Source organism: Dendrobates tinctorius, unplaced genomic scaffold (assembly GCF_039654945.1).
Source record: "Dendrobates tinctorius isolate UK_male_01 unplaced genomic scaffold, ASM3965494v1 ptg000036l, whole genome shotgun sequence".
Taxonomy (NCBI): Eukaryota; Metazoa; Chordata; class Amphibia; order Anura; family Dendrobatidae; genus Dendrobates; species Dendrobates tinctorius.
In genome coordinates this window covers 26,497,547-26,524,427 of record NW_027361704.1, presented here as the reverse complement: position 1 = coordinate 26,524,427, position 26,881 = coordinate 26,497,547, and the positions used below count along the sequence as shown (strand labels likewise).

The window sequence follows — 26,881 nt, the reverse complement described above, 5'->3', positions numbered from 1 at the left end:
AAACGCATGCGTTTTTTTTTTAAAAACGCAACAAAACCCGTAAAAAACGCACACAAACTCATGATGCGTTTGCACAGCAAAAAAACGCAAGTGTGAAAGTAGCCTAATTCCCCTGCAAAAGAAATCTGTCCTATGCTGTGCTACCTTATAGGCGTGTTCTCCTTCGTTGGGTGCCAGAGAGTGATCCAGACGTGCTGGCAGTCAGGGTTTCAATTTGTATTTGAAAGACGTGAGTACAATTGAATGGTGGGAGCTGATGCTACACCTTCTCTTAGCTGGCTGTCAGCTTGACAGCTGGGTCTGAGAATTGCCTAATCTCACACCAGGGAGCGGCAAAATGGAACTTGTGCCTTTCTGCATAACAACGACCCCCAAGCATACCTCCAAACCAACAAAAGAATGGCTTTGCCAGAAGATCACATTTTTTGAGATGGCCCAGCCTAGACCTGAATCCAATTGAAAATTTGTGGGTTAACCTGGAGAGGGCGCTGTACACAGGAGATACCCTCGCAATCTGACAGATTTGGAGCTACTGCAAGGAAGAGTGGGCATAGATTGTCATTTATAGATGTGCCATGCTGATAGCCTCAGACCCAAAAAAGAAAGAAGGCTGTCCTAAATTCAGAGGGTACGTCAGCAAAATATTAGTTTTAAAGGGAATCTGTCACCCATTTTTAGTGATATCATGTAAAGATATCACCCAATTGTGCATCCCATAAGGATTCTATTAGGACTTTTGATTCCCCCCGACCCCGCACCTTTGATGCATAAATACCTTTTTTATCTTGATGGAGATGTATGGAAATCACCGCGGTCCGGTTCCGATGGGCGGGGCTTATTCGCATTCCTCCCTCGGCTTGCTGAACGTAATCTTCATTTGTGAATATCACAGATGCCGTAGTTTTCTGCACTTGCGCATTGAAAAGGCCTCCGGCGCTTGCGCAGTATGCTTTGCCCAACTGTGGGCAAAGCATATAATCGGTACTGGGCATGCGCTGGTATTTTTCAGCGCGGTCTATACCCCGGAAGTCTTCACATGCAGGACACACTTCCGGGGCATAGACCGTGCTGAAAAATACCGGCGCATGCGCAGTACCGATTATATGCTTTGTCCACAGTTGGGCAAAGCATACTGCGCAAGCGCCGGAGGCCTTTTCAACGCGCAAGTGTGGAAAACTACGGCATCTGTGATATTCACAGATGAAGATTACGTTCAGCAAGCCGAGGAGGGGGGGAAGAATGCGAATAAGCCCCGCCCATCGGAACCAGACCGCGGTGATTTCCATACATCTCGATCAAGATAAAAAAGGTAGTTATGCATCAAAGGTGCGGGGTCAGGGGGAAACAAAAGTCCTAATAGAATCCTTATGGGACGCACGTTGGGTGATATCTTTGCATGATATCACTAAAAATGGGTGACAGATTCCCTTTAACGGTGCGCAGCCACATTATTTTACGTCTTTATTTTTCTTTTTACACTCGAAAAGATTTCAGTTTGTTTTTCAATTGAGCTGTACAGATTATAGGTGACATTAAAGGTAGAAAAGGTTCTGAAATGATTCTTCTTGGTATGATTTCTTTTTTTTTTTACATGATAAAAACCTGGCATTTTAACATAGGTGTGTAGACTTTTTATATCCACTGTAGATCACTGCTGTTGGGAAGGGACTGCTGTGACAAGCTGGAGAAACTAGGTAGACAGTACATCTGTCATAACTTCAGGAAAGAGAAGACACTGCTGTGACTACTGAGAATAAGGACAAGACACCGCTTGTCTAGTGGGGAAGGGACCGCTGTCATTATGGGGGAGGCACTGCTGTAAGTCCTGGGTAAGAAGAATCCGCTCTGGCGAGAGTACTGGAGGGCGAGTTGTAGAGTTGTTACTTTTGGATAGGAGGGGAAGTTTAGTGCTTGTCGAGAGACGCTATTTGGTCTAGTAAAAAGTGGCTGAAACTGCTGTGATTACTGGTGGAGGGTACAGCCACATTAATTGGTAAAGTATATGGAAGAAGACTGGAAGTTAAACCTGTACATGACCTCTACATTACACATACCTTTTCACTGTCTTCCCTTGTGGTGCAGTTTGACTATTTCACGTAAAAAGTACAAGATAAATATGTCGCTGCAAATCCGTACCCCGTGGAAGTGCCCAAATCCTGTGATTGTCCCTGCAGCAGCTCTCGTCTGGCTGCCTGGGGATCCCCATTTACATGTCCATATGCACGTGGTGCATTGCTCTGGGGCCACAACCACCACTATGAGGCTTTATTTTTATGAACCGATAATACATTGATCCTCCGATAACGATCATTATACTTTATTTTTCCATATGTAGCAATTCTTCTTATGGTTTTATCTAATACTAGCTGAAGAGCCCGGCGCTGCCCGGGCATAGTAACTAACTACGGTTAGTTACACACATATATTCATTATAATTTGTTATATGTGTGTGTGTGTGTGTGTGTGTGTGTTTGTGTGTGTGTATATGTATATATATGTGTATATATATATATATATATATATATATATATATATATATATATATATATATATATGTATGTGTATATACACTCACTGGCCACTTTATTAGGTACACCATGCTAGTAAGGGGTTGGACCCCCTTTTGCCTTCAGAACTGCCTCAATTCTTCGTGGCAGAGATTCAACAAGGTGCTGGAAGCATTCCTCAGAGATTTTGGACCATATTGACATGATGGCATCACACAGTTGGCGCAGATTTGTCGGCTGCACATCCCTGATGCGAATCTCCCGTTCCACCACATCCCAAAGATGCTCTATTGGATTGAGATCTGGTGACTGAGGAGGCCATTTGAGTACAGTAAACTCATTGTCATGTTCAAGAAACCAATCTGAGATGATTCGAGCTTTATGACATGGCGCATTATCCTGCTGAAAGTAGCCATCAGATGTTGGGTACATTGTGGTCATAAAGGGATGGACATGGTCAGCAACAATACTCAGGTAGGCTGTGGCGTTGCAACGATGCTCAATTGGTACCAAGGGGCCCAAAGAGTGCCCAGAAAAAATTCCCCACACCATGACACCACCACCACCAGCCTGAACCGTTGATACAAGGCAGGATGGATCCATGCTTTCATGTTGTTTACGCCAAATTCTGACCCTACCATCCGAATGTCGCAGCAGAAATCGAGACTCATCAGACCAGGCAACGTTTTTCCAATCTTCTACTGTCCAATTTCGATGAGCTTGTGCAAATTGTAGCCTCAATTTCCTGTTCTTAGCTGAGAGGAGTGGTACCCAGTGTGGTCTTCTGCTGCTGTAGCCCATCTGCCTCAAAGTTCGACGCACTGTGCGTTCAGAGATGCTCTTCTGCCTACCTTGGTTGTAACGGGTGGCAATTTGAGTCACTGTTGCCTTTCTATCAGCTCGAACCAGTCTGCCCATTCTCCTCTGACCTCTGGCATCAACATGGCATTTCCGGCCACAGAACTGCCGCTCACTGGATTTTTTTTCTTTTTCGGACCATTCTCTGTAAACCCTAGAGATGGTTGTGCGTGAAAATCCCAGTAGATCAGCAGTTTCTGAAATTCTCAGACCAGCCCTTCTGGCACCAACAATCATGCCACGTTCAAAGGCACTCAAATCACCTTTCTTCCCCATACTGATGCTCGGTTTGAACTGCAGGAGATTGTCTTGACCATGTCTACATGCCTAAATGCACTGAGTTGCCGCCATGTGATTGGCTGATTAGAAATTAAGTCTTAACACACAGTTGGACAGGTGTACCTAATAAAGTGGCCAGTGAGTGTGTATATATATATATATATATATATATATGTATATATATGTGTATATATATATATATATGTGTATGTATATATATATATATATATATATATATGTGTATATATATATATAAATCTGAATGTATAGCCCCGCCCACTCCGCATAACCACAGTCACTATAATATCCCACATCATCCTGTCAGCCAGTGCTACCAGACTTCTACCCCTAATATCCCACATCATCCCGTCAGCCAGAGCCACCGGCCTACTAATATCCCACACTATCCCGTTAAAGCCACCGGACTACTAACCCTAATATCCCACATCATCCCGTCAGCCAGAGCCACTGGACAACTACCACTAATATCCCACATCATCCCGTCACATCCGCCGGACTACTACCCCTAATATCCCACATCATTCTCTCAGCCAGAGCCACCGGACAATTACCACTGATATCCCACATCATCCCATCACAGCCGCCGGACTACTACCCCTAATATCCCACATCATCCCATCAGAGCCACCGGACTACTACCCCTATTATCCCACATCATCCCGTCAGCCAGAGCCACCGGACTACTACCCCTAATATCCCGCATCATCCTGTCAGTGAGAGTCACTGGACTACTGCCCTAATATCCCACATCATCCCGTCAGCCAGGGCCACCGGACTACTACCCCTAATCTCACATCATCCCATTAGCCTGGGGTCAGAACCAGAACGCTGAGTGGAACGGTCCTAACTTTCACACCAGGGATCCCTTTAAGAGAGGCCTGACGTCAGAACCAGAGTGCTGAGTGGATTTGCCCTGACTTGCATACCAATGATCCCTTTAATAGAACCCTGAGGTCAGAGTCAGAGCGCTGAGGTATTTGCCCTAACTTCTGTACAGTAGCTCCCTTTAAGAGAGCCTGGGGTCAGTACCAGAGCATTTGAAGGCAATTGCCCTGACTTCCATACCGGGGATCCCTTTAAGAGAGGACTGGGGTCATAACCAAAGCACTGGATGGATTTGCCCTGCCTTCCATACCGGAGATCCCTTTAAGTAAGGCCTGAGTTCCGTACCACAACGCTGAGTGGATTTGCCCTAACTTGCATACCATTGATCCACGGGAGCGGGGATTCATTTCTTTCATGTGCTCTGTGCTCCTTTCTGGGGGGCAGACAATAGCTGGGAGCTTATGTTCCTGGGGATGCTAGATTTCTCCCACCATGTCAGTGTCTGCTGAGGTGTTATCAAGTGGGAAAACTTGCTCATAGCAACCATCACACTCAGCTACTTTTAACGAGCTCTGGTGAAATGAGAGATGCTTAGTGATTGGTTGGAAGGAAAACTGTTGATCATAGCAACCAATCACAGCTGAGCTTCTTTTGAACAGCTCTGGTGAAATGAAAGATGCTTCGTGATTGGTTGGTGATACACACATACATTCATTTTTATATATAGAGATTAGGTTAATTGATGCGTATAATCTAGGGTGTAACCATTCAGACGTAAGGCGCTACTTCTGCATGTCTGTATTCACACAGTGTGGTAATCCCTGCCCTTATACTTTATTGTTTAGTGCCAAGCAGAGAAATATTAGTGTAATCTGCAGATGATCTGTTCAATGGCCATATGATGCCTCTTATAACATCCTAGAGCTGATGGACTGCTAAACTGCGACATTAGTGTGAAAGATCCGAGAAGAGCCATAGTGACGCTTCTGGTGTTACAGATCAGAGGTTTCTGCCTTACAGTTAAATTTTCCATCACATCTCTTTTTATTAACCGCGTAGAAGTGAAGCTGGGCATCAACCCTGAATCCTTCATGAACATACAGGGTGCACTGGGCAGAACTTGACTATAGCAAGTGTTGGTCTCACCTGGTGATGTGGAATCTCAAAGCCCTATGTACAAATGAGTATATGTTAAGCCGACAGGAACTGTATGAGTATAATAGACCACAGGAAACTTGGAGACAAAGTGAATAGAGACCAATGAAATAGAGTTGAGCCAAAGGAACAGTAGAGCATTTTCTTCAGTGTAGCAGAGCTGGGTATGTCGGGAGACTGACAGCAGTTATACAGCAAAGCCAGCAGCAGGGCTGGGTATATCAGGAGACACGCTTGCAGAGATATAGCAGAGTTCAGTGATGCAACAGAGCTGGGTATGTCCGGAGACTCACAAATATTGATGTGCGCCAAAAAAGAGCATGAACCGCACCTCCAAAAATCATACGTTGATCTAATGCCCTAGGCAAAAATTTATATAACTGAACATGAGGTTCTTAGTTTAACATTCTGATCAGACTGTATTAAACCCACTGCCACATCACAGCAAACCTCGTAGTGGGTCCTACTGCCCTAACGGAGCGTAGCCATGCTCCAACCACCGCCAGAGTGACAATGCACCAGCAGGGCAGATGGTCCGGTGTCACCAGACCGCGCCGCCCCACCAGCACAAAACCACAGCAACAATGGCCGCCACACAGCACCAACACCAAAAGAAAGGTGTCCCTGTACCCCCAACGGAGCCAACAGCATTAATGCCTGCCCCGGCAGGGCAGACGACCTGGTGCTCCACAGCGCCCATGCTGCAAGACTAGGTCCCCACGACTCCAGACCATGCCGCCCCACCAGCACCAAACCACAGCAACAATGGCCACCACACAGCACCCACACCAAATGAAAGGAGCATTGAAACTCGCCTTCCTCCAGCTCTTCAGTGAGAGCAGAAATGGGCTAGACCCCTTACTTTGCAGTCTCCTACAAGTATTGATGTTGTAGTGTCAAAACAGAGCTCGGTATGTCAGAAGGCTCACATCTAGCACATTGTGATGCAGCGGAGCCTTAGGCTATGTGGACACGCTGCAGTTTTTGCTGCGGATCCGCTGCGGTTTTGGCCGCTGTGGATCTGCAGCAGTTCTGCAGACAGTGTACAGTAGCATGTAAATCTATGTGACTTACAATCTGCTGTGTACATGCTGCGGATTTTTAACTGCGGAAAAGCTGCAGTTTTGAATCCGCAGAAAGAAATGACATGTCCCTTCTTTTCTGCAGATTCTGCTGCGGTTTACCATCTCCTCCATAGTAGAGGTGATAACCCGCAGGCCAATCCTCGGGTAAAACCGCAGGTCATTTTACCTGCGGTTCCGCAGATACAAATCCGCAGAACAATCCGCAGCGTGTGCACATAGCCTTACGGTACAATAGAGCTGGGTGTGAAAACAGACTCCCTTGTAGTGATCTACCAGAGCCCAGTGAAGCACCAGAGCTGGGTATTTCAGAAGACATGTTTGCAAATAGGGTTATTAGCACATAGTAGAAGTCCCAGATTGTGGCTAGAGTGCCAACTACCTGAATACTCTGGTGTTGATTTGCCACCTGAACCATCCTATAAGGCCTGAGAACATGACTTCAGAGGTAGTCAGAATTACCATGGTATGCAGACGCACAGGAGAACCGATGGATCAGCTGATGAGCGGAGCGTCACCGTTGGAGCCAAAACTGGTGAGTAACAGGAAGTAAACTTCTGGATCAAGGAACCTCAACATTTTTTTTATAAAATTTACTTTGAATTTACCCTTAAAGAGGAAGTTTGCTACAGTTGCACAGCATGCCTATCATAGTTCCACTAGAATGAAGGAGCGTCTTCATAATCTAACAATCTCTGAGGTGTACGCGACACCAATAACCAATCACCCTAGTGGTGCATAGGGTCCTAATGCACAGGTTATGGTTACACAGTATTGGTCATCTCAAGGGAGAGCTTTGTAATGAGTTTCTGTATTTTTTTATTTTCCTTTGCAGACACTTTGCATCTGTTTGTCTGTATCTTCAAGTTTAAGTGGCTAAATATCTGTTGCATCTTTTCTTTCTTTTTTTTGTGTGCCTCTTCCTCCTTCCTGCGCATGTTTCTATACTTAGATCCTGGCTCCCCTAAGAAATGCAGAGCTCGCTTTGGCCTCAACCAACAAACGGACTGGTGCGGCCCGTGCAGGTGTGTATATCCAACTGTGGTGTCGGCTTCTGTGGCTTTCCTTCCTTCACTCCTCCGCATGCTCCTACTATTAACATGCTTGCTTATCTTAGAGGGTAAACACCAGTTTCTATTATATGGGTTTATGCGGTGATGTTTAACCAGCGTTTGTGGCTATTAACTATTGCACTGCCTACATTCATTGTAGAATAAGCTGGCATCCCACCCTTTTACCTTTTAATGGGATAGTAGCAACCATATTTGTAAGTTGTATTTGAACAAAACCCTTTAGTGTGTGTGTGTGTGTACATATGTATACAGTACTGTGCACAAGTTTTAGTTGGGTGTGGTAAAAAATGCTGCAAAGTAAGGTAGAAGGGTTCATAATTTATTTTTTTTTATCAATTAGCCATATTTAAAGTGAATGGGCAGAAGAGAAATCTATGTCAAACCAATATTTGGCATAACCGTCATTTGCCTTATGAACCACTTGAATTCTTCTCGGTACACTTGCACATATTAGGCATTTTGTTGTATTATAGTCAGGTGTTTGAGTAACCAAAAATACCAAACCGGTGATAATCATCATTTTGTAGCTTGAAGCATGGTTATTAACTGAAGCGCACAACTGTGTAGGAAGCTTAAAACAAGGTAGTTATACTGCATCACCGCATCAGCAAGGATTCTCCTAGGCGAAGACTTCAAGCAGAATAGTGTTTCAAGATATGCTGTTCAAGCTCTTTAAAAGAAGCACCAAGAAATAGGCAACTTTGAGGACCATAGACGCAGTGGATGGGCAAGGAAACTTTGTGCAGCAGATGAGAGACCTATCATGTTTATGTCACTTCGAAATCAGAAGATGTCAGCAGTGTCCACTGCTCAGAACTGACAGTAACCAGTGAGACACAGATACACACATCTGGATAGAAGTGGTTATCGTGGAAGAGTTGCGACCAAAAACCATACCTTCAATATGAAAACAAGGTCAAGTGAATAAACTATGTACAAAAGTATGGGAACTTGACTGCAGAAAAATGGTAGCAAGGAGCTCTGGGCTGAGGAACTAAAATGTAAAATATTTGGCCATAACATAAGATAGTTTTGTCTTCTGAAGGAGCGGTACAATAATGAGTGTGTGCAGTTAACAGTGATGCATGTTGCAGGTACCCTGCAACCATCAGGCTGCATTTCAGCAAATAGAGTTGGGAATTTGGGCAGGAATAATGATGTCCTCAATACTCCAAGGTGTTTTCCACAACTTCACTGTCGAGTTTCTTCAAAAACTGTGTGCGTGTGCAAGTTGCCTAGAAAAATGAACTAAACCGGTTAACCCCTTAACGACCACGATGCGCAATAAAACAACGGCCATTAAGGGGCCTTATTCCCTCATTGCCGTTTTAAAATAGGTTATAGTGCCCCCCAGCGTTGGAAAATCTCTGGGTTTTCAGCTACCGGGTATAGCTGAGACCCTGGAGAATAGAATCAATGAACAACGATGATCACGTAAAAAAAAAAAAAAAGTACCAGCTATTAAAAGCATTTTTCTCTTGTGATATCATACACATGCCAGAGGAGAGAGAAATGAGGCCCCCAAGTTCACCCGGTACCTCTGCCCTCCACAAATCTCTCCAGTTCCATCCCCCTGTGCTCCGCCTCCTCTTCCTGAAAATAAATGGCGAGCACATTCTCAGTGCCGCAGCGAGGGGGATTCTTCCTATTGGTTCATTTTGATCACTTTGATGGACCCTATCACAGTGATCAAAAGTCAATAATTAGTATGTTGTCCCATCCTGTGTCATCTTCTTAGTCAGACTGCATTATTTTTTTAATAATTTTTATTTCTTTCATTCTTTGCCATTAGGGTTGGGCTTAGGATTAGTGTTGGAGTTGCGGTTAAGGTTCGGGTTAGGGTTTTTCAAAAGTTTAAAAAAAAAAAAAAAAAGACGATATGCCGTGCAACCAAACAGTTGTTTTCCCCACATATGGGGTATCTGCATACCCAGGAGAAATTGCCCAACAAATTTTCCTGTTACCCTTGTGAAAGAAAAAATATGGGGCTAAGGGAAAACTTTTGAGAACAATGAAAATATTCATTTTTTTTTCCTTCCACATTCCATGAATTCCTTTATAGCACCTGAGGGGTTAAAAGACTTCTTAAATGTGGTTTTGAGGACTTTGAGGGGTGCAGTTTTTATAATGGTGTCACTTTCGGGTATTTAATATAGACTCATCAACGTCACTTCAAATGTGAGGTGGTCCCTAAAAAAAATGGTTTTGTAAATTTTGTTGGAAAAATGAGAAATTGCTGGTCAATTTTGAACCCTTCTAACTTCCTAACAAAAAAAAATTGTTTCAAAAATTGTGTTGACGTAAAGGAGACATGTCGGAAAAGTTTATTTATTAACTATTTTATGTGGTATACCTATCTGACTTAAGGGCATAAAAATGTAAAGTTTGAAAACTGCAACTTTTTCTATCCAGTTTTCAATAATTTCATAAATATACACAAATCATATCAACCAAAATTTAACACTAACATGAAGTACACTGTCATTAAAATACAATCACTGAAGCATTCCAGAGTTACCACATAAAGTGACAGTGGTCAGATTAGAAAAATTTGGCCGTGCTAACAGTTCTATTTTTTAAAGCATTTTTACTTTTGCAAAAAATTTTCTACATCTGTCTTTTAACTTTTGTTCAGTACGTGTGTGTGTGTGTGTGTGTGTAATATATCTTAATATTGCATATACTGTATGTATTTTATGTATGTAACCATGGATAGATACGGTATATCTGCAGAAAAAAATACAATTTTTTGGAACATAAGATATGCGCAGGTTTAGATGACAGAAAATAAGAACGTTATTCTCTGCAACCCTTTAGGGACTTTGTATGGGTGAATCTACACAACTTTTTTCGGTTAATTCAGTGGAAGTGGAAAGCAGAGATTAAGCATGTCATTGGACACTTACGCTTTTTAATTATGCATTTTACACTGCTGGTACCGAAATGAATAACAACAGTAGCTGATCAGTCTCCAAGTTAGGCTTAAAGTCTGAGGTTCTCTGCAGCGTCGCTGTCCCTATTGCATGGAGGATGTACCTAGTTCTGCCCTGATGCTCCCCCTGCACTTCTACATTGTGACGAAATTGCAGTCAATATTGTGTCTTCAGTGTGAAGTGAACAGCTTATCATTGCAGCTCTGAGGAAGCGCCAGGAGGAGTGGCGGTATGCGTTTTACTTATGATGGCAGTACAGGGCGTGACTCTCCTGTGTTGAGTTCCCGATGAGCAGTCGGAGCACTTTATTAACCCTCTACCTCATCATCAAGAAAGCAGTCAGATTGCGATTCTTGAAGCTTTAAGAGATTTTGGGGACTGCATACCTACCAAAACCCCCTACCCATGCGTATATGTTGCTACAGTCCTCCTCCATCATGCCATTAGCTAAAGCTCATCCCAGTCAGGTGATGAAGGTGGAGAGCATGTTCTACTCTTCAGTGGTAAGTGCTAGGGGCTGCTTAATCTAATCTAAATTTCTTAACCACTTAACGACCGCCAATACACCTTTTAATGGCGGCAGTTAAGGGTACTTTTTAACGGCGCTGAGAAATAAGGGTATAGCGCCCCCAGAGAACATGATTCGGGATGGTTTTTACCGACCCCAGTGGTTGCGATCGCCGTTATTTACGGAATAACAGCGACAGCAAAAAAAAGTCTGATTTCCCATTTAATTTGTCTCTCCTCCTCCCCTTTTATCACCCCCCCCTTTGTTAGGTAAAAATGATAAAATAAAATGTATTTATTTCCATTTTTCCAGTAAGGTTAGGGTTGGGTTAGGGTTAGAGATGGTTAGGGTTAGAGATGGATTATGGTTGGGCTAGGGTTACGGTTGGATTAGGGTTGGGCTAAAGTTAGGTTTAAGGTTGGGCTAGGGTTACGGTTGGGCTAAAATTATGGTTGGAGCTAGGGTTAGGGTTGGGCTAAAGTTAGGGTTGTGGTTATGGTTGGGATTAAGGTTAGGGGTGTGTTACGGTTAGGGTTGGGTTAGGGTTATGGTTAGGGTTGGCTCTGTCACTAAGGGGTTAGTAGGGTTTGCTACTCTCCTGGAAGGCTTAACAAGACCAGGGTATCCCGATGGGATTTATGTTTTTGATGTAGGGCAACATTTGTTTGCATTAGGTTTGGTAATGTCCCAGGCTGTCAACATTTTCGTCAGAGGGTCGCTTACTTTTACACAAGAAATTCGACTACTCTAGGGTCCTGTACCGTCAGCTGTGCTTGTTAGGAGTTGTGAATAATCTTATCAACGGAACTCATGAGATTTTTTTCTTTAAATTTTTACTTTTCTGTTCCAGAAAGGTAGTTATCATAGCGTGAAAATCTATGGATATCCCTTCCTTGTCTGTTTGGATTCAATTGGCAACTTAATATGTTCCAATATATAAAGTTTTACAAAGTCACAGGAAACTAGAAAAAGCGTGGGGTAGAGGGTTGGAGGTGATTCACACCGCTACATAGGTTCGTTGCTAGAACTTAACGTTGCACGCTGTGTATTTGGGCTGTTGGTACTCTATGTAGATTTAAAGTGGTTGGAGAGTTTGGCAGTTATGAGTGTTGATGTATGATTACTGCGATTGAGTGGTTGTTTCTGATGTTGGCATTCGGGTTCTTCTCATATGTTTACTGTTGTGACTCCTGTCATGAGTATTACAATTATAATTACAATTATATTTTCTTTGTTATTGCTCTTACCAAAGTTTGGGCTATATTTAGCTAAATGATTAACCGTTGCTGAGGGGTTAGGGACACCTAGCACTGCAGAAAACACCTGATTGCAGACTATAAGAGCTTTATTGCACTTGAGTAACAACTCTGTTGTTGGAATACCCGGGGTCAGGGGCTCCTTCCCTGTCCCTAAAGCTAGGGGCACTCTAGCTATCCCTGCTCCCCAAATTAGTTCTGCTGGTGAAACGCCGGTGCAATGTGCCTTGCTGACCTCCTGAAAAAGCCCTATATGTGTCCCCATTCTTATCCAGTGAAATGGGGAGTAGTAGTATATGTATATACAGAAACCAGACTAACAAGGGAAGGATGTACAGGGATAAATGAAAATACCAAACATACAAATATGCCCTCACAGACAACAGAGAGGAATACCGGGGACAAAAGGGAGGTAACGAAATAGAAGAGGATGAATCGCACACAGCAGAAACACCAAGCAAGAATCTGAGATCAACACTCCAAACGCCTCTACCAACACCTCCACTCCATGCCAGGCAGTACAAGATTAACACTTGCATATCAGATTGCCAGTGGCTAGTATGTATAGTAGAGGGGAGTGGCTAGTACTGAACAGCTGAGATCATCCAAGCAGGAAGGCTTCAGAGACTCTAAGCTGAATGGTTTAGCCCCTGCACTGCTAACATAAACCTGCACCATTTAATATGAAGTGGAAGTGCTTCTAGCCAGTGCAGGAGTATGTGAAATCAGATGCTGCCGTCTTCAGGCCCCTGTCACGGTAAATCCATGATGGTAACCACCTCCCCTCCCCAACTTCTGATACAGACCTCCGGAACCTCAGGGCTGGGTCTATCAGGGTGTGCCACTTGAATGGACCGGATCAACCTGACCACATGGACATCAGATGCTGGTACCCACATCTCTTCAGGGCCGTAACCCTTCCATCGTAGCAGATACTCTAGAGAACGACAAACCAAGAGAGAATCCATGATCTAGGCATCAACGATGACTGGGAAAGGAGGTGATGAAGATCTCAAAGGGCGTGACATGTTTTTTAAGCAGAGACCGGTGAACCGCATTACGAATCCTAAAAGTAAGTGGAAAAGCAAGACTGAATGCTACCAGATTGACGACATCCACAATCTTATAAAGACTGATGAACCTGGGATCTAGTTACCAAGAGGGGACCTTTTAACTTAATGTTCCTCGAGGACAACCACACCAAATTACCAACAAACAGGTCCAGACCCATCTATAGTCTCCGATCAGCCATACTCTTATGTTATGAATGAGTCACCGAAGGAGGAAAAAACAAAAACACAAGCTAAGTCCAGAAAACCGGAGAGGTTGGTAGCTAGCGGATTGCAGACCCCTGATCCTATTCACCACAACTAACAGTAGCCGTGGGCAGTTCCTACGGTGCCCTAGACCCCTCGTCACAGCCGGAGAGCTAAATAAGCCTAAAGAAAGAAAGGGGAAATCTAAACTGCCCCAGAGCAGACCCCAAAGCAATAGACAGCCCCCAACATGTATTGTCGGTGAAAAACAGATGAAAACACAAACACAGACAGAAAGACAGGCTGAGCAAATGATGGGGCCCAACTAACTAGATAGGAAAGGACAGAAAAGATGCTGGCTGCAATCACGCAAAAAACCCTGCCAAAAATAATGTCCAACACGTCTGATAGAAAAGGCCCTGAAGTCACTAGACTTCAAAATCACTATATCAGCACTCAGGTATATTCTGAAGACAGAGCAAAGAGATCAACTGATCAGAGACAAAAATGGAGTTCAGCCTGTCCCAACCAGGGCAGGCTGAACACAAACACTAAGTAAACAGACAAAATCTCATGGAAAAATAGCAGAGCAAAAACTAAGCTTTCAGTAGACAGGAACTAAACTGGATGCCAGAGCTCAGAGCAGAAAGGATCACCAGCAACCTTGGAGGGCGTCGGCTGCCTTATATCCACTCAGAAATTCCGGATGTCCAATCACACTCCAACTGTTCAGATGACAGGTTCTTCCCATCCAGATCAATTTCACTACCTCCTTTCACCAGCAGAGGGAGTTCATCTGACATCAGAGGTGAAGGAGAAAATGAACTCATAACACTCTTTTATACTTGCATGCCATCTTCTGCAAACTATTAAGAACCCCTTTCCACACAGATGTAATAGATAATGAAAACCGTTCTTCATTCCCGGGGAATGATTCCTATTAAAAGAGCAGAACTGAGGATTAAACCCATAGGCCCTGAAGAATGAGGACTTACCAGTAGATTCATGACAATGATTGTTTACCATGAATTTAGCTAGAGGTAAGTAACGCAATCCTTCTGATTCTGACAACTAAGATAAGTCTCAAGATTCTGGTTAATGCGCTCAGTTTGCCCTACCAAGTGCAAAAAGCTTTCCAACATTTAGAAATACATGGTGTGGGGAATCTGCTGCTTTTTTGAATAGCGTTTCCATCGAACCGGGGAGAACCGGCCGAATCCCACCCCTGGTCTTACTGAGATGTCCACTGATGGTAAAGGGTGCTGAATCACTAAAGGGGAAAAGAGTAAGCTGTAGCTGTGTCCCCAGAAATGGTGGCAGGTTGTAGGGGTTCAAGCAGAGTTCTATTTATTTGTAAAATAACAGATTGCTTCAGAGCACATTCATACGTCGGTTTCCATTTTACTTTTTTTTTTTTTTTTTTTTGCCCTTCAAAAGCAAATTCACAAAAATGGATGACAAGACAGGCACCACTAATAGACTGATGTGGGAATAGTTCTATTAAACTCTGTGGGTCTTTATTCCTCACTGTCATGTGACTACAGACCCCCGTACACATTACAGTCTGTCAGAGTGGCCAACCCACGTGTATGAGGACTCCCAACTAACCGTGGAGAAGGTAAGGATCGGGCAGCCTGAATTTCAATACTTGATCCACTGTTCTCCCTGGAGACATCTGGCAGAGGGTTACCTTGCTCTACCCATTCACCAAGCTGAGCATACATGTGTTTCAGATGTAACTTTATGCTGAATAAGTTTTTATGTAATAGCCATGTAATGTGTTTGACTATTTTTAAGTGGTTTAGCCCCTTAAGGTCATTTCTGTTTGAGCTATCATTATTTTCTCCCCTTCTTCCAAGAGCTTTAACTTTATTTTTCCATCTACTTAGCCATTTGAGAGCTTATACCTACTTCTGGTTTGTTGACATTTTGTTTGAAAATCCCCAATGCATGCTGGGATCCTCAAACAAGACGTCATCAGGGGGCAGATGCTGTGGTCTTTGCCTCAGCCTTTGGCCCCACTATGAAACGAAGTGTCATCAGTGATGTGAATTTCAGGAGCTGGACTAGACCAAGCTCTATTGAGCATGCCTTGGTTGGCAATTCCGATGTAAGCTCATTATGAGCTCTCGTCACTTTTCAATATTTTTTATGCATAGTGACAGTACGCTCCCTTCTGGCTCTGAGAAGAGAGGAGCCAGCGAGAGAGCGCACTGTCACTGTGCATTAAAAGTAATATCTCACAATGACAAGGGAGTTTGGATCTGCCCCTGATGACATCGAGTATTCCAGCGTGCACTGGGAAATTTCCAACAAAATTCATCAAACTGGACATAGGTAAATTATAAATAAACAAAGCAGTTAGAGAGGGAATGATAGGGAATGTTTATTGAAAGTATACTAGAAAAGTGATTAAATTAATACATTAGATAGACATTTAGGATTAAAATCAATGTTGGTTTCGGCCTACCCCTTTAAAAATGAAGTTGCAGTGCCGGAATTGCAGTTTATCAGTGACTGCACCTGAAACAAAAAAAAAATCTAAATGTTTCGAGAAACTCAAAATGATACTAATACAAAATACAGCTCAACATGCAAAAACAAAACACAAGAAAAAAGTTATGGGTTTCCTACTATAGTGACATAAACATTTTTTTTTTAATTTACAAATTTCTAAAATGTTTTGAACCATTAAAGGTAATCTGTCATCAGGTTTTTTGCTACCCCATCTGTAAGCAGCAAGATGTAGGGGCTGAGACAATAATTCCAGTTTGTAATACATTGCTGGAATCAGGGTCTCTGCCCTACATATTGCTGCTCTCAGATGGGGTAGCAAAAACCTGGTGACAGATTCTCTTTTAATGGTTCAAAAAATTTCAGAAATTTGTTAAAAAAATTTTCTTTGTCACTATATTTTGAAACCCATATAGACCCATGGAGACCCCCGACACCCAGATGGCCACGGGTCCTTCCAGGTCTTGGAGGAAAGGTGGCTTGTGAGTGCATGCTTGGGGCAGGTGCTGGCATGCCTCCTTCCCTGCCTGTCAGATCCTGATCTGATACTCAGCAGTGCAGAGTTTCAGGTCAGCTATCTGCTGTAAAATAGTAATGTCCCATCCTGGCACAATGTAAAAAAAAAAAGGAAAGAAAAAAAATTACAAAGTGTATAAATATTTTTTACAAAATCCTTAAACAAAAAATATTTTTTTTCCAACAAATACATTTATTTATGTAAATAAAAACAATAAAAGTACACATATTTGGTATTGCAGCGTCCGTAACGTCCCGCTCTATAAAACTGTCCCACTAGTTAACCCCTTCAGTGAACACCGTAAAAAAAATTACTAAAAATGAGGCAAAAAAACAATGCTCTATCATCATACCGCCGAACAAAAGGTGCAATAAAACGCAATCAAAAAGACGGATGTAAATAAAAATGGTACCGTTGAAAACGTAATCTTTTCCTGCAAAAAACAAGCCACATACAGCTCCATCAGCAGAAAAATAAGTTATAGCTCTCAGAATAAAGCGATGCAAAAATAATTATTTTTTCTCTAAAATATTTTTTGTGGAAAAGTGCCAAAACACAAAAAAAATATAAATGTGGTATCGCTGCAATCATAATGACACGAAGAATAAAGCTGTCTTATCAATTTTACTACATGTGGAACGGTGTTAAAAAAACAAAAAACTATTCCTGAATTGCTGGTTTTTGTTTATCATGCCTCCCAAAAATCAGAATAGAAAGTGATCAAAAAATGTCACGTGCCTGAAAATGGTACCAATAAAAACGTCAGCTCATCCTGCAGAAAACAAGCCCTCAACATGACTCTGTCGTCCGAAATGTAACTAACAATATTATAGCTCTCAAAATGTGGTGATGCAGAAAGTAGTTTTCGCAATAAAAAGCGTCTTTTAGTGTATGACAGAAGCCAAACATAAAAACACAATATAAATCTTGTATCGCTGTAATCGCACCGACCCGAAGAATAAAGTCGCCTAATCACTTATACCGCATGAGGAATGGCGTAAAAAATAAATAAAACCAATTCTCCTACTGTTGATTTTTTTCATTCTGCCTCCCAAAGATTGCAGTAAGGCTCCGCGCATATTTATCCTGCACTGAGCGCTTACACAGGCGTTTTCGTGTAAATCTCTGAAATACATGATTCAAACTGAACTCCGGCCGAAAATTCCCTATAATGAGGTAGATGGAGGCACTGTGGATGCCATAGGACCTGTGATCCGGTGATGTCTGTCTTATTAGGATTGCATAAAAGTGCCGTCGGCACTTCGTCTGAACAGAGGCCAGACAAAGTCGAGAGTAACTCTGCTGCCTCATTATAGTGAATGGATCCATTGGGGGTTTCATCTGTCACGTCATATAAATGTGATCCCAAACGTTATGTAAAATATTCCCAATAAAAGCTTTGACTCAATCCACAAAAAAAGCAAGCCTTAGCTCAGATCTGTCATCTGTTAACGGAAATATAGGGGGCTTCCACGTTACTGGTAGCACAAAGGCTCTGGAAAAACGAAATGGCTCCTTGCTGCCCAAAGAAAATTCAGGAAATTCTCTGCTCCCAAATCCAAATGCACCCCCTCCCTTCTGAGCCTCAGTGTGCCTAAACCACATATAGTGCCCACATGTTTGGCATTTCTGTAGTGATGAGAACCCGCCAAATTTACAGGTGCATGTCTCCAGAAGCATGAGCTGGGCATACCGTACTGGTGACTGCAATGTACTGGCCATTACAATGTTCTGGTCTCTACAACGGCAGTTTGCAATTTTCAGTCAGCTACATCCACTGCTGCCTGTTTCTGGAAAACGCCCATGGAGTCAAAATCATCACTACATCTGCAGATAAATTCTCAAGGGGTTATAATTTCCAAAATGCCGTCACTTGAGGGGAGATTCTGTTTTTGTACCACTTAGGGGCTCTTTATATGGAATCCGCAAACTAGTCTAGTAAAATCTGCGCTCCAAGAGGCAAATAGCGCTTCGTCCCTCCCGAGTCACTCCGTCTGGCTAAGCAGTAATGCACAGCTATGTATAGGGTATTTCTATATTCAGCAGAAATTGTGGGACATTTTTACCCATTTCCCAGTGTGAAAATTTCAAACTTGGGGCTAATGCACAATCTTTGTGGTAAAGCTGTAAATTACTCACTGCCCAATGGTATGAAAGTCTGTGACACACCTGTGATGTCCATATAATCACTGCACCCCTAGATGAATTCATTGAGAGGTTTAATTGGTAAAATGGGGTCACTTATCGGGGGGTTCTGCTGTTCTGGCAACTTCCAATGTAACATGGCACCCTCAAGCAAGTGCAGCAAAATCTGCACTGTAATATGGCGCTACTTCCCTTCTGAGCTTTGCACTGTGCCTCAAAAATAGTTTTCGGCCATATATTGGGTATCAGTGAACTCAGGAGAAATTGCACAACAAAGTTTGGGGAACATTTTTTCCTTTTTGCCCTTGTGAAAATACAAAATTTGTAGCTAAAAAAGATTTTGGTGGGAAAAATGTGATTTTTTTTTTTTATTTTTATTTTTTTTTTTTTTTATATAAATTTTCATGGCTTAATATTATAAACTTCTGTGAAGCACCTGGGGGTTCAAGGTGCTAAATGCACATCTAGATGAGGTCGCAAAGGGGTGTAGTTTCCAAAAGGGTGTCACTTGTGGGGGGTTTCCACTGTTTAGGCACATCAAGGGCTCACCAAATGCGACATGGCAACCGCTAATGTTTCCAGCATATTTTACATTAAAAAAGTCAAATAGTGCTTTTTCCCTTCCGAGCCCTGCCGTGCGCCCAAACAGTAGATTTCCCCCACATGTGGGGTATTGGCATGCCCAGGAGAAATTGCACAACAGAATGTATGGTCCATTTTACCCTTCGCCACGACAGCACCCACTAGAGGTATCGGATCTGCCCCATCTGGAACAGGAAACCCTACAGGAAGATAAAAGGGGCGGTCCGCCTTTCCTCCTCAGTTTTGGTTTCCTGTTCCCAGGGAACCTCAGGACTAATCCTTCAGGAAGACGTACCTGGATTTGCACGCCGCCTGCGCAGTGTCCATGAGAATGACAGGGGCTACGATCTGGAAGCAGCGTCGGGGGGAGACTTCGTTAGACGGCTCCCCCCTCGTCTGATGGCTGAGAGGTGATGTCCAGGAGGGGCCGCCCGGTCTCCCCTAGGAGTGCGCCAGGGGCACCAAACGCATGAGTCACCGCTGCAGTGAGCGGTAAGTGCTCCAGTGGTGCGAAGAGAAAAAGAAAAGAGAGAGAGCAGCGGTGGCGGCAGCGTGGGGAGAAGCGCGGGCCGCATACAGGAGCGGTGGCGCGGTAGCCGGCCGGCGCAGAGGCTCCTGAGCCCCGGAAGTAATGAATGAACTTCCGGGGCAGGATGGCTGAGGAGCGCGACGGCGCATGTACGGGAACCCGGGGAGGAGGAGCGACTTCCGGGGGCAGAAAAAAAAAAAAAAGCAATGTATTTAAACAAGGGCCGCAGCTGAGCGGCAGGAACCATGTCGTCCTCAACAGACGTGCACGCTCCAGCAGGAGACTCTGCGGGGGGCAGCTCCTCCAGGGTCCGCACCACCAGGACAGACACTGCCCGCACGAGCGAGGTAGGAGAGTCGAGACCTAGGACGGGATCTCAGCCATCTGATCCAGTAATATAAAAGCTTCACTGCGTGAGTGTGCAATGTATATACTTTTTCCAGACCAATATGATGACGTGGCCGAAAAAGTATGAAGAGATCCAGAAAAATTTAAAAAAATACAATGTTTATTAATAATCACATAAAAAAACAAAAAAACTGAAAATTGCCCAATGGGAGGCACACAGATATCCTAACAAACATAAATAAGTGCAGGTAAATATAATTAAATATATATATCATAAGGCTACATATAGCTAAAAGACTAATAGCTTGATATCATATATAAATAGCTGCATGTAGCGGCAACATGACACTAAGGTCTAAGTCCCTACATGAATAGAGAAAAATCAACAGCTACAGAGTAAGCCAAAAGACTAATAGCATAAGGTTATAAATAAATGTGTATAGCTGCATGTAGCGATAACATGACACTGAAGTCTAAGTCCCCATATCAATAGAACTAAACCGATACCAGTAAGCCAAAAGATATAAAAATAGAGGTGAAACATTACCTGAACACTATGTGCAAAATAGTAGATGGGCGCCGCAGCCTCCACTACCCCAACGTGCGTTTCGCAACAAGCTTCTTCCGGGGGCGTGTCAGTTTTTTTGTTTTTTTATGTGATTATTAGTAAACATTGTATTTTTTAAAATTTTTCTGGATCTCTTCATACTTTTTCGGCCACGTCATCATATTGGTCTGGAAAAAGGTTTTTGATTACATATGTCTTGGAAGTGCCAGATCATTGATTATTATTGGACAAATTTAGATTATTTAATGTATATACTCTGCCTACTAAGCTGACCTCTCCACCTCCCCCTCCCTCCTTTCGCCATGTCTCCTCTCTCCAGGCGAAGAAAAAACAAAAATCCAAGCATAAAGAATGCGCTTTATGCTCTGAACCTCTCCCTGACTCCTACCCCAAAAAGCTCTGTAAACAGTGCACCAGAGAGACTAGGCAAGGGTCGGCAGTATCATCAAAGGACATTCGAGCCATAATTAGGGAGGAAATACAGGCTATCACCCGTGCCAGTACTCCCTCAGAGGGCTAGGAGCAAAAAACAGGTGACCCTCAGCTCAGAGTCAGAAGAACAGGGGTTAATCTCCGATTCCTCACTCACATCCTCGTCATCATCATCATCAGACATGGAGGGACGGTCATGTTTTCCCCTGGATAGTGTGGATAACCTGGTCAAATCCATGAGGAACACTATGGGGTGTGAGGAAGCAAGGGGTGCCCAAACTGCACAAGAAATAATGTTTGTGGGGTTGGCAGAAAAGAAAAGGAGAACGTTCCCAGTAATACCGGCAGTTAAGGCCCTAATAAAGAGAGAGTGGGAAAAACACGATCAAAGAAGTTTTCTCCCATCGGCCTCAAAGAGAAAATATCCATTTAGCGATGATGAGCTATTAAAATGGACCAAAGTGCCAAAGGTTGATGCCGTTGTAGCCTCTACCTCGAAATAGTCTACTATTCCGGTAGAGGACGCAGGCTTGTTGGCAGACCCGCTAGACCGTAAGGCGGAGTCGTCATTGAAAAGGTCTTGGGAGTCTACCAAGGGAATTTTTAAGCCAGCAGTAGCCAGCACATGCACCACCAGATCTATGCTCGTATGGTTGGACCAATTGGATCAACAAATCGAGCAGAAAGTGTCAAGAGAAAAACTACGGGCCGCTATTCCATTAATCAGAGGGGCGGCAGCCTTCATAGCCGATGCATCGGCAGACACTCTGCGGCTGGCAGCGAGATCGGCGGCTCTTGTAAATAACGCCAGGCGGGCACTGTGGATGAAGAGCTGGAAGGGGGCCGCGCAATCAAAATCTAAGATTTGCGCAACCCCGTGCGAGGATGAGTTTCTCTTTGGGAAAGCCCTAGACGACATACTCGCCAAAGCAAAAGAAAGGAAGAAGGCCTTCCCTGATTCTTCTATCCCTTTCTACAGGAGAACCTTTAAAAGGCGACCGTTTGGAAGAAGGAGACAAGCGGATAGATCAAATAGATGGCCCACAAAGGAGGAAAAGCAAAAGGGTAGCATGTTCAGGGGTTCAACATTCCGGTAGGAAAATAAATATTAAAGAATTAGACCCACCAGTAGGGGGTAGATTAATTTTTTTTTATTCAAAATGGGAACAAATAACTTCGAGCCCATGGATTCTAAGTAGTATTAAAGAAGGAATGAAAATAGAATTCCTTCAAACCCCTTATGATTTCTTTATCATAACCCGCCTAAACTCTATAGTTCAACAAAAGGCCCTCTAAGAAGAAATTCGGAGCCTACTATCCAAGGGGGTTTTAGTAGAGGTCCCAGAGGGACAGGAAGGTAGAGGATTCTACTCTCCTTTATTTTTAATTTCCAAACCAGATGGTACGTTTAGGACAATTATAATTTTTTATAAACGTATTAAGCTTCCTTAAATTTATAAGTTTAAGATGGAATCAATCAGATCCACCATAAAGCTTCTCTTTCCAAACTGTATAATGGCGGGGATTGACTTGAAGGATGCTTACTATCATCTTCCTATTCATGATAGATACCAAAAGTACCTAAGGGTCGCGGTGGTATTCGAAGGCAAGATCCGTCATTTTCAGTATATAGCCATGCCCTTCGGCCTCTCTACAGCACCAAGAATCTTCACCAAGGTGATGGCAGAGGTGATGGCCTATCTTCGTGAAAAAGACACTCTAATCGTGCCTTACCTAAATGACTTCCTAATTATCGGGAACTCGGTCACCCAGTGTACCAGACGTGTCGCTGAAGCGATCTCATATTTGCAGGATCTAGGCTGGATCATCAATGTCCAGAAGTCCAGACTCGTTTCGCATTCCCTTCAGATGTTCTTAGGGTTCCAGTTAAACTCCACAACCCAGAGATGTCTACTCCCTCAGGTAAAGATTGCACTCACAAAAGAGAAAGTAGAGGCAGCCATAAGTAGACCACGCATGTCTCTGAGAGGGGCAATGTCGCTATTGGGGTCGCTCAGTTCTTGTGCCCCGGCAGTCCGGTGGGCCCATTATCATATCCGCACATTTCAGCATCAGATCCTCCGAGAGGACAGGCGACATGGTGGTCACCTCGAGAGCAAGATAACCTTATCACAGGAGGTCTTGACTTCTCTAGAATGGTGGCTAAATGATAACCATCTATCCTCAGGAGTCCCATGGGTTATAGTACCATCTTGTATCCTAACCACGGATGCTAGCCCCCACGGCTGGGGAGCCCATATGGGGAGTAGCTTTTGTCAAGGATGATGGAAAAGAGATGAATGGGGATATTCGTCTAATTTGAAAGAACTGACGGAGGTACAGTGGGGCAAAAAAGTATTTAGTCAGTCAGCAATAGTGCTAGTTCCACCACTTAAAAAGATGAGAGGCGTCTGTAATTTACATCATAGGTAGACCTCAACTATGGGAGACAAACTGAGAAAAAAAAATCCAGAAAATCACATTGTCTGTTTTTTTTTCATTTTATTTGCATATTATGGTGGAAAATAAGTAATTGGTCAGAAACAAGCAATCAAGATTTCTGGCTCTCACAGACCTGTAACTTCTTCTTTAAGAGTCTCCTCTTTCCTCCACTCATTACCTGTAGTAATGGCACCTGTTTAAACTTGTTATCAGTATAAAAAGACACCTGTGCACACCCTCAAACAGTCTGACTCCAAACTCCACTATGGTGAAGACCAAAGAGCTGTCAAAGGACACCAGAAACAAAATTGTAGCCCTGCACCAGGCTGGGAAGACTGAATCTGCAATAACCAACCAGCTTGGAGTGAAGAAATCAACTGTGGGAGCAATAATTAGAAAATGGAAGACATACAAGACCACTGATAATCTCCCTCGATCTGGTGCTCCACGCAAAATCCCACCCCGTGGGGTCAGAATGATCACAAGAACGGTGAGCAAAAATCCCAGAACCACGTGGGGGGACCTAGTGAATGAACTGCAGAGAGCTGGGACCAATGTAACAAGGCCTACCATAAGTAACACACTACGCCACCATGGACTCAGATCCTGCAGTGCCAGACGTGTCCCACTGCTTAAGCCTGTACATGTCCGGGCCCGTCTGAAGTTTGCTAGAGAGCATTTGGATGATCCAGAGGAGTTTTGGGAGAATGTCCTATGGTCTGATGAAACCAAACTCGAACTGTTTGGTAGAAACACAACTTGTCGTGTTTGGAGGAAAAAGAATACTGAGTTGCATCCATCAAACACCATACCTACTGTAAAGCATGGTGGTGGAAACATCATGCTTTGGGGCTGTTTCTCTGCAAAGGGGCCAGGACGACTGATCCGGGTACATGAAAGAATGAATGGGGCCATGTATCGTGAGATTTTGATTGCAAACCTCCTTCCATCAGCAAGGGCATTGATGATGAAACGTGGCTGGGTCTTTCAACATGACAATGATACAAAGCACACCGCCAGGGCAACGAAGGAGTGGCTTCGTAAGAAGCATTTCAAGGTCCTGGAGTGGCCTAGCCAGTCTCCAGATCTCAACCCTATAGAAAACCTTTGGAGGGAGTTGAAAGTCCGTGTTGCCAAGCGAAAAGCCAAAAACATCACTGCTCTAGAGGAGATCTGCATGGAGGAATGGGCCAACATACCAACAACAGTGTGTGGCAACCTTGTGAAGACTTACAGAAAACGTTTGACCTCTGTCATTGCCAACAAAGGATATATCACAAAGTATTGAGATGAAATTTTGTTTCTGACCAAATACTTATTTTCCACCATAATATGCAAATAAAATGAAAAAAAAACAGACAATGTGATTTTCTGGATTTTTTTTTTCCCAGTTTGTCTCCCATAGTTGAGGTCTACCTATGATGTAAATTACAGACGCCTCTCATCTTTTTAAGTGGTGGAACTTGCACTATTGCTGACTGACTAAATACTTTTTTGCCCCACTGTATATTATGCTCTACACCATTTTCTTCCGCAGCTCCAACAGAAACATGTCAGGATCTTGTCGGACAACACCACTACAGTGGCCTACATAAACAGACAGGGAGGTACTCGATCAGAGACTGTCTTCTGCGGCAAGAATCTTAAACTTAGCCGAAAGTTATTTGTTGTCCCTCTCGGCTCTTCAGATCAGGGGAGAGAACAACCAAGAGGCAGACTTCTTAAGCCGACACACACTTCGGCAAGGGGAGTGGTGCCTCAATCGCCAAGTCTTCAAGGACATAGTAGCCTTATGGGGGCAACCTCAGGTGGACCTCTTTGCCACAAAAGAGAACAGATAAAGGTGCTTGCTTCCCTGTCTGTCAGATCACCCAGACATACTGGATGCCCTCCAGGCCTCATGGAAGTTCAACCTGGCATATGCCTTCCCTCCGATAATTCTCCTGCCACAGGTCATTTGGAAGATCAGAGAGGACAAGGCTAGAGTGATTTTGATAGCACCATTCTGGCCCAAGAGACCGTGGTTCTCATGGCTACAAATTATGTTGGTGACAGATCCTTGGGTCCTCCCTTCGATTCCGACCTACTCTCCCAAGGCCCTTTTTTCCACCCCCAAGTGGACAGCTTACACTTGACGGCGTGGAATTTGAAAGGCAGCTACTAAGATCAAGAGGGTTTTCTGAAACACTAATTGCTACGTTCCTACACAGCAGGAAGCAGTCCACTACCAGATTTATACAAGGATAAGGAAAAAATTCCTGCAGTTTCGTACAGCACCTCATACCACAGAAGTCCCGATAGTTCCTATCTTAGAATTTCTACAGAGAGGGAAGGACTTGGGCCTGGCAGTAAACACACTGAAAGTCCATGTGTCCGCATTAGGGGCACTGTACGGCCATAATATAGCAGAAAATAAGTGGATTTCACGATTTATTACAGGTTGCGAACGGATAGGTCCAGTTCACATACCTACAATCCCTGCATGGGACTTAAATCTGGTCTTAGACGCCCTGACAGAAGAACCCTTTGAGCCAATAGACACGATATCCCTCAAATACTTGTCACTCAAGACGGACGGCCCTCTTAGTAACACTGACATCTGCTAGGAGAGTGGGTGATATCCAGGCCCTATCCATAGATCCACCCTTTTTTCAGGTATACCAAGATAGGTTGATATTAAAACCAGACCCTCATACCTGCCTAATGTATCAACAAAATTCAATAGATCTCAAGAGATACTTCTCCCAACCTTCTTTGAAGATCCCTTCACACTTTGTATGTTAGAAGAACTGTCCTAAAGTATATTGAGAGGTCCAGGAGCTGGAAGCAGTGTAGGGCTCTGTTCATATCTTTTCAGGGCAGTAAAAAAGGTACGGAGTCACGAAAACCACCATTTCCCGATGGATCAGGGATGCTATTCGCTTAGCCTACTCCGCGAAAAAGGAAGATCCTCCGGAGAGCATCAGAGCACATTCCACTAGAGCAATGGCAACCTCCTGGGCCGAGAGGGGAGACGTTCCAATTGAAACCATATGTAAGGCAGCAATTTGG

General features: G+C 43.6%; 1 protein-coding gene across 12 annotated transcripts in view; it reads left to right on the top strand.

The window, feature by feature from the left end:
- The window catches only part of TCF7 (transcription factor 7), a 219,032-nt gene that overhangs the window by 180,726 nt on the left and 11,425 nt on the right, over positions 1 to 26,881 (top strand). For 7 of the 12 annotated variants that reach the window (XM_073573766.1, XM_073573768.1, XM_073573769.1 and 4 more), the window contains one exon: positions 7,680 to 7,752. The exons of the other annotated variants lie outside the window; for them this stretch is intronic. In XM_073573766.1, coding sequence (XP_073429867.1) covers positions 7,680 to 7,752 — 73 coding nt within the window. The remainder of the gene's footprint in view (positions 1 to 7,679; positions 7,753 to 26,881) is intronic. 12 annotated transcript variants of the gene reach the window in all.